This window comes from Diabrotica undecimpunctata, chromosome 9, assembly GCF_040954645.1.
Source record: "Diabrotica undecimpunctata isolate CICGRU chromosome 9, icDiaUnde3, whole genome shotgun sequence".
Lineage (NCBI taxonomy): Eukaryota > Metazoa > Arthropoda > Insecta > Coleoptera > Chrysomelidae > Diabrotica > Diabrotica undecimpunctata.
The window spans coordinates 124,151,085-124,166,916 of NC_092811.1; the positions used below are offsets into that span (position 1 = coordinate 124,151,085).

A 15,832-nucleotide genomic window follows, 5' to 3' on the forward strand; every position below is an offset into this window, starting at 1 on the left:
ACCCACAACTACCATGATGGCGAGTGTGATTGCTAGGAGGATGAACCAAAAAATGTTCACATCTAAATTTTTTTTGTATTCCTTATTTTTTTTGTTTGAGTGGGTACCGTTTAATATTTTTTATTTCTAAGATATTGTTAGTTTGACAAAAGTTAATATCTCCCATCTTTTTTTACAAAACGCGATATCTCCAACAGAGAACAGACGCATGGCTATATTTTGTTAATGCAAATCAATAAAAATAATGTTAATTCACGTTTTATTTCTCTAAATCTAACCTCAGTTGATTACGTTCTCTGAAATTTCGAAAATTTTAGTACAACAGCTGCAGCACGTTTTTACGTCTCCTGAAAATTTTTGAAAAGTAGATTTATGCAGTTTTATAAAAAAGCTGCTCAAATGGGTCGAGTAGACACCACAACTAGAGTTCAAGTGAAGTTAGCTACATATCCTTTTCTACTTTTTACTATACGGAATAAAGTAATACAACTATATCTCCGCCTATGGAAAGTCGTGTTTCGACGAGGTAGGTGATTTGTGTTTTCGACGAAAATTGAAATGTCTACTCGACTCATAGACACAGAATCATAAATGTCGAGGACAATAAGTGAAATCGGTTTTTTAAAGTTTAGTGCGCTTGTTATCCGCTAGGTAGACACAAATAAGGGGGCAAAAAATGTAAACGTTTAAAATTTTACGTTTCTCATGATAGTTGTATGAAATTTTATGTGTGTTTGTAAGTAAGATAATCTGCTGGTCAAAAAATAATCATTTTTACTAATACGAGTGCATTTTTAAAATGATAATTCCTTCCTCTCCTGTTGCTAGAAAAGAATATTCTTTGAAGATAATGAAATAGAAACTGATAGATTTGCTTCCGAAAGAGTTGAACATTGTGTCGGTAGGAGAGAAATCTAAATTAAAGAATTGTATCCTTTTTTATATGTGTGGGTTTACTATTAGGAAAATTGTTCGCAAACTGAAGTGTTTACATTAATTGTTTTATTTTTCCTATATTGTCAAAATTTTATTAATAAACCTATATCAGTATATACTATATTTTAAATAAAAATTAGAAAGCATAATTGACAAATATTTATATTTATTGTTGTCTTGATAAAGGCTTGGAAAAGTGAATGAATAATTAAATATAAATTTATAGTAATTTCCATGCCCCTCCCTGTGTTGGAGGTACGTCAAAATCTTCAAAATATTTCAGATGATACGAAGTTGTTGGAAGGTTGGGAATCGCTGGATTGAGGCATAAGATTGAACACGGTACTTTTCGCAGCGTAAGTTAGTTCAATGTATGAGATATTGAGATACACACTTGCTATTCGTGGCAGTTAAAGTGTTAAGTATAGGTACTTCCGAATTATAAAGTATGAATTTGAAAATTTGCAGCACTTATTTATATTAGACGATGACAACTTGTCTAAATGTCACAAAACACTAAAATATTTTTTATGTGTGACATCAAGAAAACTATAATTGTACCTAATAATGTCCTCGTGTCAGTTTTATTCTAAAAACATAAATTAATTATAAATATGTCATTTTGACAGTGATTTTTAAAATACCGAAAAAAATATTAACAAGTATGAAAGATTTAAGGAAACAAAAAAGGTAAGTCTTCACACATTCGTATATAATAGTTTTATTGTTTTATTTTGTTTTAACTCTCGACAGACGATATTGACAAACTTTAAAAAACACTTGAAACGTCAAGAAATCGTAACATACGATGACTTCAAAATTAGATCTGTTCGGATTTGTGAAAACGACTAAATTTGGATGTAAGAGGTGGATTCGAAAATTTTGCAGAAAAAGTTAGTGAAGTGTTATAACTTCAGTAATAATTTCGTAGCATGTTTTCATTTTGGCGATTCTTTTGTACAGTACCGGTTGAGTGAAGGTGGGATCCTTTAGTAATAATAATTTACTTACCCCCCCTCTCAAATAGGTCGGGAACATTAATAAAAAAATTAAAATATATAAAAATTAGTAAAAACATCGATTTTTTTCTAATTTTTCTTGCTGTAACTTTAAAACGATTCATTTGGACGCAAAGTCGTAATAAAATAAAATAGCGACAATTTAATTTTCTATAAGATACAACTGGTTAAAAATGTTTTAATTTACTTATAACCCTGGTTGTAAAATAGAAATAAATACAAAAAAACAGGGGAAACAAGCCTTTTTTATTCAATGTTTTTCAACCACTTAAATTACACATAGGACCTTTATAATTCGTCTAGAAAATCTTTATAATATATTAAATCAGCCCACCAAATTTCAATAAAATCGATTTATTAGATTTCAGAAAAAAATTTTTGCAATCTACTTAAATTTAAAAAAAATTGGATTTTTTACAAAATCTTACACAATAAAAACTAAACCATATAGAATTTTGCCAATTTTTTTTTACTCTAAAAAAGTACTACTTATCTAACGTACTTTATGGAAATAAAATCGGATTATATGGGCGTCCTCAGAAATTTTTTAAAATTATAAACAATTTTATGGCATGAAATTTAGGTTTTTATTTTTGACGACAAATGTGAAACATTTGAAATATATCTAAACAAAGCAGAACCGTAAACTGGGGTAACTTTGCTCCACTTTTAGGAGTTATTAAAGGAATTGCGAGGAAAAGTGTATAAAATTGCTACTAGTAGTATGTTTTTTTTTAATAAGTGATGAAGAAAGTATATAATGTAATTGCTGCATGGTATTTTTTATTCTAAAAATAATTAATTACATATTGTTTTTTAATGAAAAGTGGAGCAAAGTTACCTATAGGATGGGATAACTTTGCTTCACCTCATAAAAGCATGAAATTCTTTTATATTATATATAATATATGTCTGAATTGTCAATATAAATGAGTCAGATAAGATTAAATTATTAGAAGAATTTTTTACCAAGCAAACAAAAAACAAAATTTGTTAAATTTATTAATGTTTTGTATTTTGAGAACGATTTCCGAAGTGGAGATTGAAACGTCAATAAACTTATTTTAACCTTCAATTGTAGCATATTCCCATTAAAATAGTAATTAAATTATTATGAGTTACATTAACAAATTGCATTAAAAAATAGAATTTATCAATAAAATAATTTCAGAAAAAAATGGGTTTAAAAAAATATTATTAAAGTCGGCAACGATGTTTTTCAAGACATTATCATTGTAGGTGGCGGTTCGGATTTGTGTCGTCGTCGTTGGAGGCGGCAGAGAGCTCGTGCACCACCGGCACAACCGCCCCCCATTCGTCGCTCGTCAGAAGTCACATAATCGATAGAAGTTCAGCCGCTGCCGTTAGCGGAGTTGATGGCGAAGTCGGGAGTTTCTGCTACGACGACGGGAGTTGTGGTGAACGCGTAGTGAATGGTTGCCCCCCGAAATATCGTCACACGGAGCAGAAGATGCAACCTCCGCCGAGAAAGGTGGGCTAATAGTTTTAATATTTCAAAGGGACACGCACCCTGTATACTTTTTAGGCAATTAGATGTATCGGAAAGGTGTTGCGAAATGACATGTGTACCTACGTTTTAGCCACTTGCAGAACATGTAATATTAACTTATAGGTTCTGATTTTCCACGGTACCATAGAGTATTTTGAAGTATTTTAAACTACTTTTGATTTTATTATCGAATTTACCAATTTGTCTGCCACTATATATAATTGATAGCTTTTTCATGTCATATATTTTCGCGTAGAAATGGGCCAATCCGTATATACCTAAATACACACATACACACTCACATACAGGATGTTGCTGTATCCGATCCACAACGCTCTACTCAAGAAGCTGTTACAGATTAATAGTACCTAAATACATTACAATAAAATTAAATGTTTAATTTGACATACATTTAAAACACTTTTAAATAGTATTTATAAATATTAGCTACAAAGATACTTTACGATAATTAATTGAACATAAATTGATCTTTTATCTTTTTTGTATGCCAGTTGTGCAATTTTTTATTTAGTCCTTTTATGCCCTATACAATAATGAAGGTTAGGTAGAATAGCATATAAATATGCTTTATCGTCACTGAAAATTGTACAATTTTATGGATAAAGCTTTCAAAAAGTGAAAAAAATAACAATAATAATTAAACTTTACCAAAATTACATAAATCGTCAATATCACAAAATAAAAGATAATAAAATATACAATCCATTGCAAAATTTAACTAAATCGCAAATTGCATAATAAAACCTTACGAACTAGCTTACGAATAAGTTTAGGTTGCTACATGTGATACCCAAATATATATAAAAATATTTTTGTTGCTTGTACCTAAACGTACTGTAATTTCTTAGTTATTCGTTAAGAATATCTTCCACTGAATAATATAGTCTTTCAGATAGATAGGCTTTTGTCAATTTACGGAACGTAAGGAAAGAAGTTGTAGATTTAAGTTACAAAAGGAGATGGTTGTATAATTTTTTTGCCGAATATAAAATAGATTTCTTTACTAATTTAGTGGACGGGATCGGTAAATACACATCAAAGGTTGAATTTCTGGTGGAGTAGTCATGATTAGGCCTTGCTGTAAAAACATGTAGGCGTTTACGAATTAAGCAAACAGTTTCTAAAATATATAAGGAGGGAAGAGTTAAAATCCCGTGATTTTTGAAGTAGCTTCTGCAATGTGTTAATCTACGGAGGCCAAAAGGATACCGTATTGCTCTTTTTTGTAATTTAAAAATAACATCAGATTGAGCAGCTAGACTAGAACCCCAAAAAAGAAAGGTCATATCGAAGATACTTACTTTCCGTGTCCGGAACACCAACAGCTTTAAATTTTGTGTTTCCAATGGTTGGCCACATAGATGGCCCTGTCATTCGCTAAGAATAGGTCTTCTTCTGTGCAGGTCTCTCTCATCTCTGTTCATGATAGTAGATGGTGACTATTCTGAACTGCGCCACAGTCGCAGGTATTGTCCTCCTGGTATCCCCATTTCTTCAGGTTACTAGCACAACGTGAAACGCCAGTTCTTAGTCTGTTTAGCGCTTTCCATGTGGGATACGGCAAATTGTGTTCAGCGGCCATTTCCTCTGAGGTAGCAAAATGTGTTGTAGCTGACGCTTGCCATAGGTGTATTCTGCGCGTTTTTGGCTCTTCCGGAAGAGATCGTGATTTTTGCAGAAAGTTTTCACCTCCAGTGTCCTTCGGGCATACTTGTTTCTAAGGTGGAAGGCTCACACCTGGGTTTTTGTAGGATTGGGTTTCAGATGGTTTTCGTCATAGTATAGTGCCAAGTCTTCTAGGGCATCTATATATATATATATATATATATATATATATATATATATATATATATATATATATATATATATATATATATCGAAGATGAGAGTTGAACAAAGAAAAATATGTTATTTTGAAAGATGCTAAATTGAATTCCTTCGAAACAGATCTTATTGCATAGCACGCTGAGGCTAGTTTCTTACTTAACACATTGATATGAAGGGACCATTTAAGGTTGCTGTCTATAAAAATACCTAGAAATTTTACAGAATCAGCGATACCGATCTGGCTGTTACAGGGTTGAAGAGCTCCTTTATAGGATAATGCTACTGTATTACCACGTTAAAAGAGAGTAAATTAGAGTCGGACTAGGTTTTTATTTTAAGTATATCAGAAGTTATACTTGCATGAAGAGTTGCAATATTAGAGTTCCTCCAGGCAATACTGGTATCATCAGCAAAAAGTAAAATTTTTCCATCGATATTTAAGTTAGTGATGTCATTTATAGAGATAAGGAAAAGTAGAGGACCCATTACTGAACCTTGTGATACTCCACATACAATACTTTTGTGACTAGAGTCAGTATTTGCTCTAACTAGTTGTTTCCTATTCCTCAAGTTAGATTGGAACCAATTCAACGAAGTATCTCGAATTCCGTAGAAATTTTGTTTTTTTTTATCAGAATGTCGTGATTTACATAAGTATTTATTATTATATTTTGTTTAGTTTGGCATAGTCACAAAAAACAGTGGCAGTATAAAGATTATTGTTTAGTGCTTGATAGACCTTATGTAGTAGAGAAAACATGGGATCGCTGGTACATTTATTAGATAAAAAGCCGAACTGACTTTGTGATAAAATGTTGTTTTCAACGAGAAAGGATATAGGTCGGGCTTCTATAAGTCTCTAAATAATTTTGGATAGGACCGGTAGTAAGGCAATAGGTCTATAGTTGCAGACATTAGATTTTTCACCACCCTTATGAAGAGGAATAATAATGGCTGTCTTTAGGCACTCTGGAAATATACCTTTTTCAAAGAAATCGTTAATTAGTAAGACCAGGACTTACAACACATTTTTTGGGAGACTTAAGAAAATTTTTATGGATAGTCTTTTAAAGAATAAATTCTAGACCATTTTTGAATTGGGGACATAGGAAATAGGATCTTGTTGTGGCAAAATAGTTGATGTTAAATTTTTATTTACATTAACGAAGTATTCGTTTAGATTTTCAGGGTTTGGAAGAGAAAATATTTGAGCTGTGTTAGTTTTATTTCGAAGATCGTTTGTTATGGACCAAGTTTCTCGAGCAACATTTTTAGATTTTCCCAGATTATTCTGAATATTTTTTTAGCTGTTTTAATAAGTTTTAGATAGGTTCCTCTGTACTTGGAGATATATTCAGTGACAAAGACGTTGGTAGTAAATTTCTTGATGTGCAGTAGTGAATGTATATTCTTGGTTGATATATGGATACCTTTGATAGTCCAGGGTTTATGATGTTTTGAATTAATTGTAATTAAAGGAAGTGCCTTATTGAAAATACAGACAAGCCTATCTAAAAAATCACTGAAATTATACTTCATGTCCACAGAGGGAAAGTGTCACTCAGAAGTCAGGCACAAATTTTGGAATTTACGAAAGTTCCGAGCAAAAAAAAATCCTACCTACACGTTGGTTTTCGAGGATTGTTTGTTAAGAGTGTTAAACTTAGTAAATACTGTTTCATGATCAGCTAGTCTTGCATTAATAATTGTAGAGCGTACATTAAGGGGAGAGAATCTGAGACAATATAATCAATTACGGTAGATGTTGTTTTAGTAAGTCTTGTAGGAGAATTAACGTGCATTGTGAAACCATACGATTCGAATATATTGACCAAGAATAATTGGGTAGCACAAGCAACAGCGTAATTAATCATAATAATAATTAATTGCCAATTGCCATTATGGCAAATCAATCTAATAATACCGTGCTATTCTCTTTGGTAAATGTGAATTAATTTCTGTCCAATATCTCACACGTTCTTACCATAAAGATTTTCTTCTTCCCTCACCTATTTTTCCCTCTAATATAATACGAAGTGGGCTATATTTCTCTCCTCCATGAATATGTATTATACTTAATTTAGAAATTTATGAGAATACAGTCTTTATGGCATCTCGACGAACATACTGTTATATTTTTATTAATCTAATTTATTGTCTTTATTTATTATCAAAGGTTCTACATTTATAACACTTACAAATTTATTAAAGTCTTTATTACTAATTTATTTCACAATATTTATTTATATTTATTTCCGCGTACAATTATATTTTCGGACTCAAAATAACTCGATGTTTAAAAACTAACTAACTGTTTACAACAAAATTCCTCTTTAAATATAAAATGCCGTTATTCGAGAATTGCGGCGATTCCTCATCGAAGAGCCGAGAAGGTCACTCATACTGGTTTTATTCGGCCTGCTTCTGAAAATCGTGGGTGACTCATCAGAATTCAGGTTGGCAAACAGGTCTTTCAACTGAGCGGCGAAATTACTGCAATAGAAAAGAATTAGAAATAATATATTTACAGTTTTATGCGCCATAATATTTATCGTAACAATACCTAAATAAATATGTGGTTCTCTTCGGATAGTTATCATCATCATCACTACATTCATCATTTTCAAAAAAAAATATATATACAAACGGTACTTTCTAGGGGAGACCGGGGCAATTCTGAGCACTTAAGAGAAAATACACAAAGTTTCCTATGTCCACACAAACCTCCATAATTTAGTTAATAGAACTTGTATATATTTAGAAAGTTAATCCCATAAAAAAGATTGTAAGTTTTACGGATTTTGACAATAAAAAATTACTTTAAAAAACTGTCATTGCGCGGTATTCCCCCAAGTACGGGGTAATTCTGCGTATAAATTAAATAAAGCTGTAATCGACAAAAAACTTATTGTAATAAAGCAAATATTGTAAACAAAACAAATTTCTTAACCCATTCGCTGTCAAACTTCATTTTTTAAATTTTATAGCGCCTACAGGTCAATTTTATGTTCTAAACATATAGAAAAATATTCAAAAAATTCTAAAACTTTTCACAATAGCCCTGTCTAAAATTTGTTTTGTTCCAATTGTAGAACATGGCCATAAGTACTTATGTAATAAAAAAATCAACAACGTCAATTTAAACTTAAACATTTATTGATAAAAAAATGTTAACATTTTGAGAGGATCTATTTATTTTTTTCATAAAAAGATTTAAAACAATTAATAGGATGTACAGGGTTTCTCATTATATTTTTACCCCCACTTATTTTCATTAATTTCGGGAATACAAAAAAAAATTTCAAATAAAAAGTGTATTATTTTATCTGTACCGACCAACAGTGTAGCAACAGACCAAATTTTGTATACAGGGAGTGCCCAATAAAATGCATCTTCAATATTTCAAATGGGGCACCTTGTATTTTTTTATAGTTCTGAGTAGCTCTGCATTTCCTGATTACAAATATATAACATAGTGTAGCATTAGTTTTGTTCTATAACGGCGTATGGACTTACTATACTATATTAAGATAAGAAAAAAATATATTTAGAAAGTTAACAAAATTAATGACTTACAATACTACATTTAAGATACAATCATACATTTAAGATTACAATAGATGCTCAAAGTGCCCTCCATTGTTATCAATACACAAGTAATATCTTCGTCTCAAATTTTCTAATGCGTTAGATATTGTGTTATTATGACCATTTAAATTTTCAATTTCCGCGCGAACTTTTGCCGTGATAGTGTTAATATTTATATTTAAATTAAAATACACTTTTTCTTTTAAAAACCCCCATAAAAAGCTATCACATGGTGTTAAGTCGGGACTATTTGGTGGCCATGTAATGGTATCCTTATTGCCGATCCACACATTAAATTAATTATTTAAATGTTCTTGAACGGCTACATTATGTGGCGGTGCTCCATCTTGTTGCCATATCATAGTATTTCATTGATTTTGTGTATAATTTTGATTTAATAACTCATCCACTTCTGTAATGACTGCGTCCAAATATGGTTCCCCAGTTCATTTATAATCATAAAACAATGGTCCAACTATTTTGTTTTAAAATATTCCGCACCACACATTTATTGATTTTCTTCCTGACTTTTTTATTTGCTTAATTTTTCTTTTTCTATTATTTTTCTGTTCTCACGAATACCTATTTCTTCTATTAAAAATGCCTGAAGTTGAAAAATTTGATTCATCTGTCCATAAAATGTTATAAAAATAATTAGGATCATTGTTCAAATTTGTAAGCATGTCTTGACAGAACTGCAAACGCTTTCTCTTATGAACATCGGTAAGTTCTTGTACCGGTAATATTTTGTACGGCTTATATGTAGTGCTTTTTTAAAACTCTATGTTTCTATGTCTGTCGTCGCACGGCTTTTCTCTAATGCATAAGTAGCATTGTTTAGACTAGTTTCGGAATTTTCTAAAATAAAAATGTTATTATGGATTTAATCTATTATTTAAGTATTTAATTTTTACTACCTTCAACGTAAAGCAAAGTATTAAGATCTTCATCATCATTTCCTACGATAGTACGTTTCTTCCGTTCTAACATTTTTTCATTTGTCATGCCGATTATTAAATAAAAATGTATTTGCAGAAGGAGTCTGTCGATCTGGATAAATCAGCTTATATTCTCTTCTTGCCGCTTGCTTGTTTTTATTATTTTTTACATAAATTGAGAATATATCTACTTTTTCATCTGCAGTATAACTCATTTCGGTATGAGGAGTGACAGTTTATAATAAATTAATAATTGTTTCATTTTGAAATGGCATAGCCACCTATGGCTACCCTTTTGTAGTACCATATGCCATTATAGAACAAAACTAATGCTACACAATGTTATATATTGGTAATCAGGAAATGCAGGGCTACTCAAAACTATAAAAGAAATACAGGGTGTCCTATTTGAAATATTGAAGATGCATTTTATTGGGCACTGCCTGTAAAATTTGGTCTGTTGCTACATTGTTGGTCGGTACAGATAAAATAATACAACTTTTGTTTGAAACTTTTTTGTATTCCCGAAATTAAGGAAAATAAATGAAGGTGAAAATATAATGAGAAACCCGGTACATTAATTTTACAAATACCGCATCCAAAAGTTGTGTTTGTTTTACAAATTTTGCATCTGTTTTGTTTTAAGAAAATTGGGTAATGCAGAACCGACATATTTTGTGAAACAGATACCTACTGGAATTTTTCGAAATAATATTCTTAACTTTGTCTTATCAGGTTTTGGTTGTCGAGGGTTAAATAGTAGATATGTTGTCACAATGTTTCTTGTAAACCCTAATAAATCCAATGGACGCATACTTTCAAAAAATTCATCAGCGTTAGATTGAATTTTATTGTGGTGTTGAATGCGATATAAAATCCATGTATTAGAGATTAAAGCAGACAAAAGGTGAACAAAAATTTGCCACCATCATTTATTATTACGCAGTTTTGGTCTATAGTTAGCGATATTTCTATTCATTAAATCAGTACTTCTCATATGAGTATTATACTGCTGAATTGCGTAGGGAGCGTCTACCATTATATTTTTTTTCTGCTGCAAAATAACGACGTACCGAATTTGTAGGTTGAACGCCATAACAACTTGAAGCCACGTGAACGATGGCATTATCCTTCCATTGGATAATTGTTATACTCTTCATCAGAACTTGTATATCAATTAACGGATCCTTTAACTGATTTTTTCATTGTGTTTTTATTCAACGCTCATTTTCCAATTCTATTATGTCTAATGGTGCCTGTGCAACCATATCACAATTCACTCATGACTCTTATAAGTGAATGTCCAGTAAAAACGCTGTCAATCAAAAAGTACAATGTTTTATCTGCAAAACTATGCTTCACCTTCTCGGCAAAAGTTGTAACTACAGATCCACCTAGTCCCAAGTTACTCTCTCCTAGTAAGGTTCCTTTCCCTTGGTAAGGTTCGGTACCCACAAGATAACCAATTGATACATTCTAAGACCAAAATATTAACCCATATCTAATAGGTTTCCTTTGAATATGCTGTTTACAGCTATGCTATGGTGGCTGTAGTACGGTACCATGGATTCATTAACAGATACTAATATGGTGTCACGAACCGGCATATATTTTATAAATGAATTGTTTAAATATTCTATAAGTGGTCTTATTTTAGCAAACTTATCATTTTTTTGTAGCTGAGTGTTATCTGAAAAATGTAAATTTTGCAAAATGTCTTTAAACCTATCCAATCCAAACTCCAGTACATATCTTTTCTGGACCTTTGGGAATAACCAGAAATTAGTAAGATTGCAAAGAATACTTTGAGTTCTTCAATCGTAACCTCAAATGATGTGTTTGCATTTTTGTGTCGGGCATACTTTATAGTCTCGTCTTTTATGTATTCAATAAAATTCTCACATCAAAAAAGTGTAAAGAAATCGATTGCAAAATCGGTAAGCTAGTTTCGAAACAAATTCAGATTTCTGCTTTAATCTGGAGCCTTCTAAAAATTGCAAGGCATGGCCAGACGATGATAAAGATGTTAATAGAGACATGGGGAATCTAAAATTTGCATTCCACGACATGTCTATTCATCTAAGCAGAAATCCTTAACGAATTTGTTTCTCGTACTCATACAGAGTAGATCCGAATAAAATTAAAAAGACAGAAAAGATTTGATTTCACGTCCAAAGCGTCTATGTATCTATTAAAACGTATTTCGACTTAATAAGTCTCATCAGAATAGTTATTCATAGCCGTTCTTAACGTGAAAAATAATCTTCTCGAAACTATCTTACCGATTTTTCTATCAGATGTCGCTATTGCGTCCATAACGAAGCCATGTTATTGTTGCTTCCTTATAAGACAGAGAAGATTATTTTTCACGTTAAGAACGGCTATGAATAACTATTCTGATGAGACTTATTAAGTCGAAATACGTATCAATAGATACATAGACGCTTTGGACGTGAAATCAAATCTTTTCTGTCTTTTTCATTTTAAATCGATTGCACTTTCGCAATGAACATTATTTTGATTTGGAAGTGAGATATTTTCTTGATGTTTATCTTGGGGTAAGTCACCTCTTTTCCAGTTGTTTTATCTATTTGATTTAATCGCTCTTTTATAAGATTGAGCCACATTTATTGGAAGTGCATCATTGCTCGTCGAGAACTATCTTAAGCCTCTTGTGTCTTACATTGTGATATAAGAGTTGCCACAGCTGGGGTGTTCAGTAGCTTTTGTGTCCCTTCTTCTTCTTCTTCAAGTGCCCTGTCCGTTGCGAACGTTGGCTATTAACATGGCAATTCTGATCTTGTTTGCGGCGCTTTTGAATAGTTCGACCGATGGTAGCCCGAACCACTTCCTCAGATTTTGGAGCCACGAGTGTCTTCTCCTGCCTGGCCCTCGCTTACTGTCTATTTTTCCCTGGACAATCAATTGCAGTAGACGGTACTTATCGTGTCTCAATATGTGGCCTAGATATTCAAGCTTTCTCTGTTTAATTGTATTCACGATTTCTTTCTCCTTTCCGATTATTTGGATTACCTCTATGTTGGTGACATGTTCGGTCCAGGATATACGAAGAATGCGTCGGTACACCCACATTTCGAATGCTTCTAGTTTTCTCGTGAGCGTCTCCGTCAGCGTCCAGGCCTCCACACCATACAGTAAGATCGGAAAAATGTAGCATTTAACTAGACGTAGTTTTAGGGGAAGAGACAAATCCCTGCTTATGAGGAGCTTTTTCATATTGCTAAATGCTGCTCTAGCTCGTTCTATTCTCGCTTTAATTTCTGTAGCCTGTTCCCATTTTGCATTTACGTTGGTGCCAAGGTACACATAAGATTCTACATGGTCAATTAGTATGTTACTTATCCGTAACTGTCGAGCAGGCTGTTGCTTTCTGCTTATCAGCATCTACGTTGTCTTCTTGAAGTTGAGGCTCAGGCCGTATTCCTCACTAACTGAATAAACTCTTTCCATTACCTGCTGTAATTCGTCTATGGTACTGGCAAGGATCACCGTGTCGTCGGCATATCTTATATTGTTCGTTAACTCGTCGTTTATTTTTATGCCCTCATTTGCATTTTCCATACATTTGTTAAATATTTCTTCGGAATAAATATTGAATAGGAGTGGGGATAATATACACCCCTAATGGATACCTCTTTTGATCTGCACACTTTCAGTGAGTTCGTTGCCAATTTTTGCTCTTGCTGTTTGACCCCAGTATAGGTTTGCCACAATTCGAATGTCCTTGTCGTCAAAACCTGTCTTTCGCAGAATATCTATCAATTGTTCATGATTGACATTGTCAAATGCTTTTCTAAAATCCACAAAGCACAAATACACGTCCTTATCAACGTCTGTCCCTATAATTCTAAATCTTTTAAGGTTTTATATTCCTAGATTAAATGTCATCAACTAACAAAAGATCTCCAAGGCATAACTTTAATACCGGTCGGTCGACTACAGCATCACCCTGCATTAAGATTACCTAGAATTAATTTTTCAACATAAGGAAAAACATATTTTTATTGTTTATTTAAGAAATTTTCTATAACTAATAAATAATTTGGTGTTATCTTTTTTATGTTAATTGTTAACATTAATATCTGACGAAGTTTATTACGGATTTGTTACTGATAAAACGCGAAACACTTATCTATCCGTTGAACTGAAAGTATCAAATTATTATCGTATTAAGATATCTTCCAAAAAATAAAAAAACATTAGTATTAATATTACCTTACAATCAGTACAATTAATTTTTTACATAAAAGTGCAAAAACAGTTTATAGTTTACAGTAGTTTACAAAACAGTTAATGTGCGATGGTAACAGAAGTACGTACTTATTTTCATTTACTATAATAGTAATTTTATATACAGTGTGTAAAAGCCAAATGGAATAAATTCATTATTTAGGTTACTGTACATATTTATAAAAAATCCCGAAACACGTCAAATTTAAATTATAACTTGACATTCTTTAACGTAAAAATGCAACCCCTACCTTCAACCCCCTTAGAATGACAGGTACAACCCAAATTTTTAAAATAGGAAGTATAGGCTTGTGATATATCGTTTGAAAGGTATTTTCATTCTCCATTCAAAAATGTTGTCGCTTTCAAGTTTATTAAGATAAAATAAATTAAAATCATGTGGTTACCGAAATTCGCTACAATACAATCAAAAACTAAAATGTAATGCAAAACGTAATAAAATGTAAAACACGAAAAAGAACTTTGAATGTTAATGAAGTAGATGTTCAAAATGTTCACCGCGAACGTCTTGGCAACATCCTAATCTCAAATAAAACTGTCTTCTAACATTATTTAACATAACAGGCGTGATCGACCTAATCGCAAGCGTTATTCGTTCTTTTAAGTCATTTAAATCAAAAGGTTTAGTTTTGTACACATGGCTCTTCACATATCCCCATAAAAAGAAATCTAATAATGTAAGATCAGGTGAGCGCGCTGGCCATTCAATCGATCCTCGCCTCCCTATCCACCGATTGGGAAATATTGTATCGAGGTACTGCCGGACATTAAGTTGGTAATGTGGTGGTGCTCCATCCTGCTGAAACCATATCGTATTCGCTGGAACTTGAGGGTTTCCTGGATCAGGATATAAATTTGCCAACGTTGGAATGACATCATTTTGAAGTAGTGCCAAATAATTGTTGCCATTCAAGTTGCCCTCAATGAAAAAGAAACCAATGATATTGTTTCCTACAATCCCTGCCCAAACATTAACCTTTTGAGGGTATTGAGTGTGTTCTTCTCTCATCCAGTGAGGATTTTCCGTGGCCCAGTAGCGGCAATTTTGCCGATTAGCATGACCGTTAAGTAAAAAAGTACACTCATCAGAAAACATAACGTCTTCTAATTGGATAATATTGTTATCCAACATGTCCATCATTTGCTCACAAAAAAAAGTTCTCCTATCAAAATCGTCTTCCATGAGCTCCTGAGTAGGTATTATCTCATAGGGATGCAATTTATTTTCTTTTAATATGTTTACTATCGATGTATGGCTAGCATTGAATGTAGTGGATGCCTGTCTACTCGATGTATGTGGATTTTCCTAAAACTCAAGCAACACATCTAATTTGAGTTCATCACTCAGTGCATTGGCAGCCGCTTTTTTTATCTGCCTTACATGACTAAACTCGCGAAACTGCTTCTCTATTTTACTTATTGTTCCTTGGGATATAGGCGGTAAATTAGTAAATTTCTCATAAAATAGGCGAGTTACTTCCTGTTGTGTTCGGCTGTTATCTCCGTGACCAATCATTTGTAAAACTGTTATTTTATGCATTTCCGTTAATCTAACCATTTTTCAGAATTGAATTGAACGAACTTTTTACTTAAATTAAAATACTGACAACCTAAATAAAACAATTTACTAATGCGTGTTAAAATAACATTGCCACGGAAATTCTTTAAAGTTTTTTAATGGTTACCATCTAAAAACCACATTGGTATGGTTTTTGTTCACT

The 15,832-nt window shown here is 32.3% G+C and overlaps 1 protein-coding gene across 3 annotated transcripts in view; it reads left to right on the forward strand.

Moving 5' to 3' along the window:
• Window positions 1-1,422: 1,422 nt before the first annotated feature.
• Window positions 1,423-15,832, forward strand: part of nwk (FCH and double SH3 domains nervous wreck) — a 170,166-nt gene continuing 155,756 nt past the window's right edge. Inside the window, exons 1-2 of one of the 3 annotated variants that reach the window (XM_072545177.1) lie at window positions 1,423-1,626; window positions 3,195-3,447. In XM_072545177.1, the coding sequence (XP_072401278.1) occupies window positions 1,601-1,626; window positions 3,195-3,447 (279 nt within the window). In that variant the 5' untranslated portion in view covers window positions 1,423-1,600. Of the gene's footprint in view, window positions 1,627-3,194; window positions 3,448-14,079; window positions 14,173-15,832 lie in introns of those variants that run through there. The other 2 variants (XM_072545179.1, XM_072545178.1) reach the window with 2 other exon arrangements.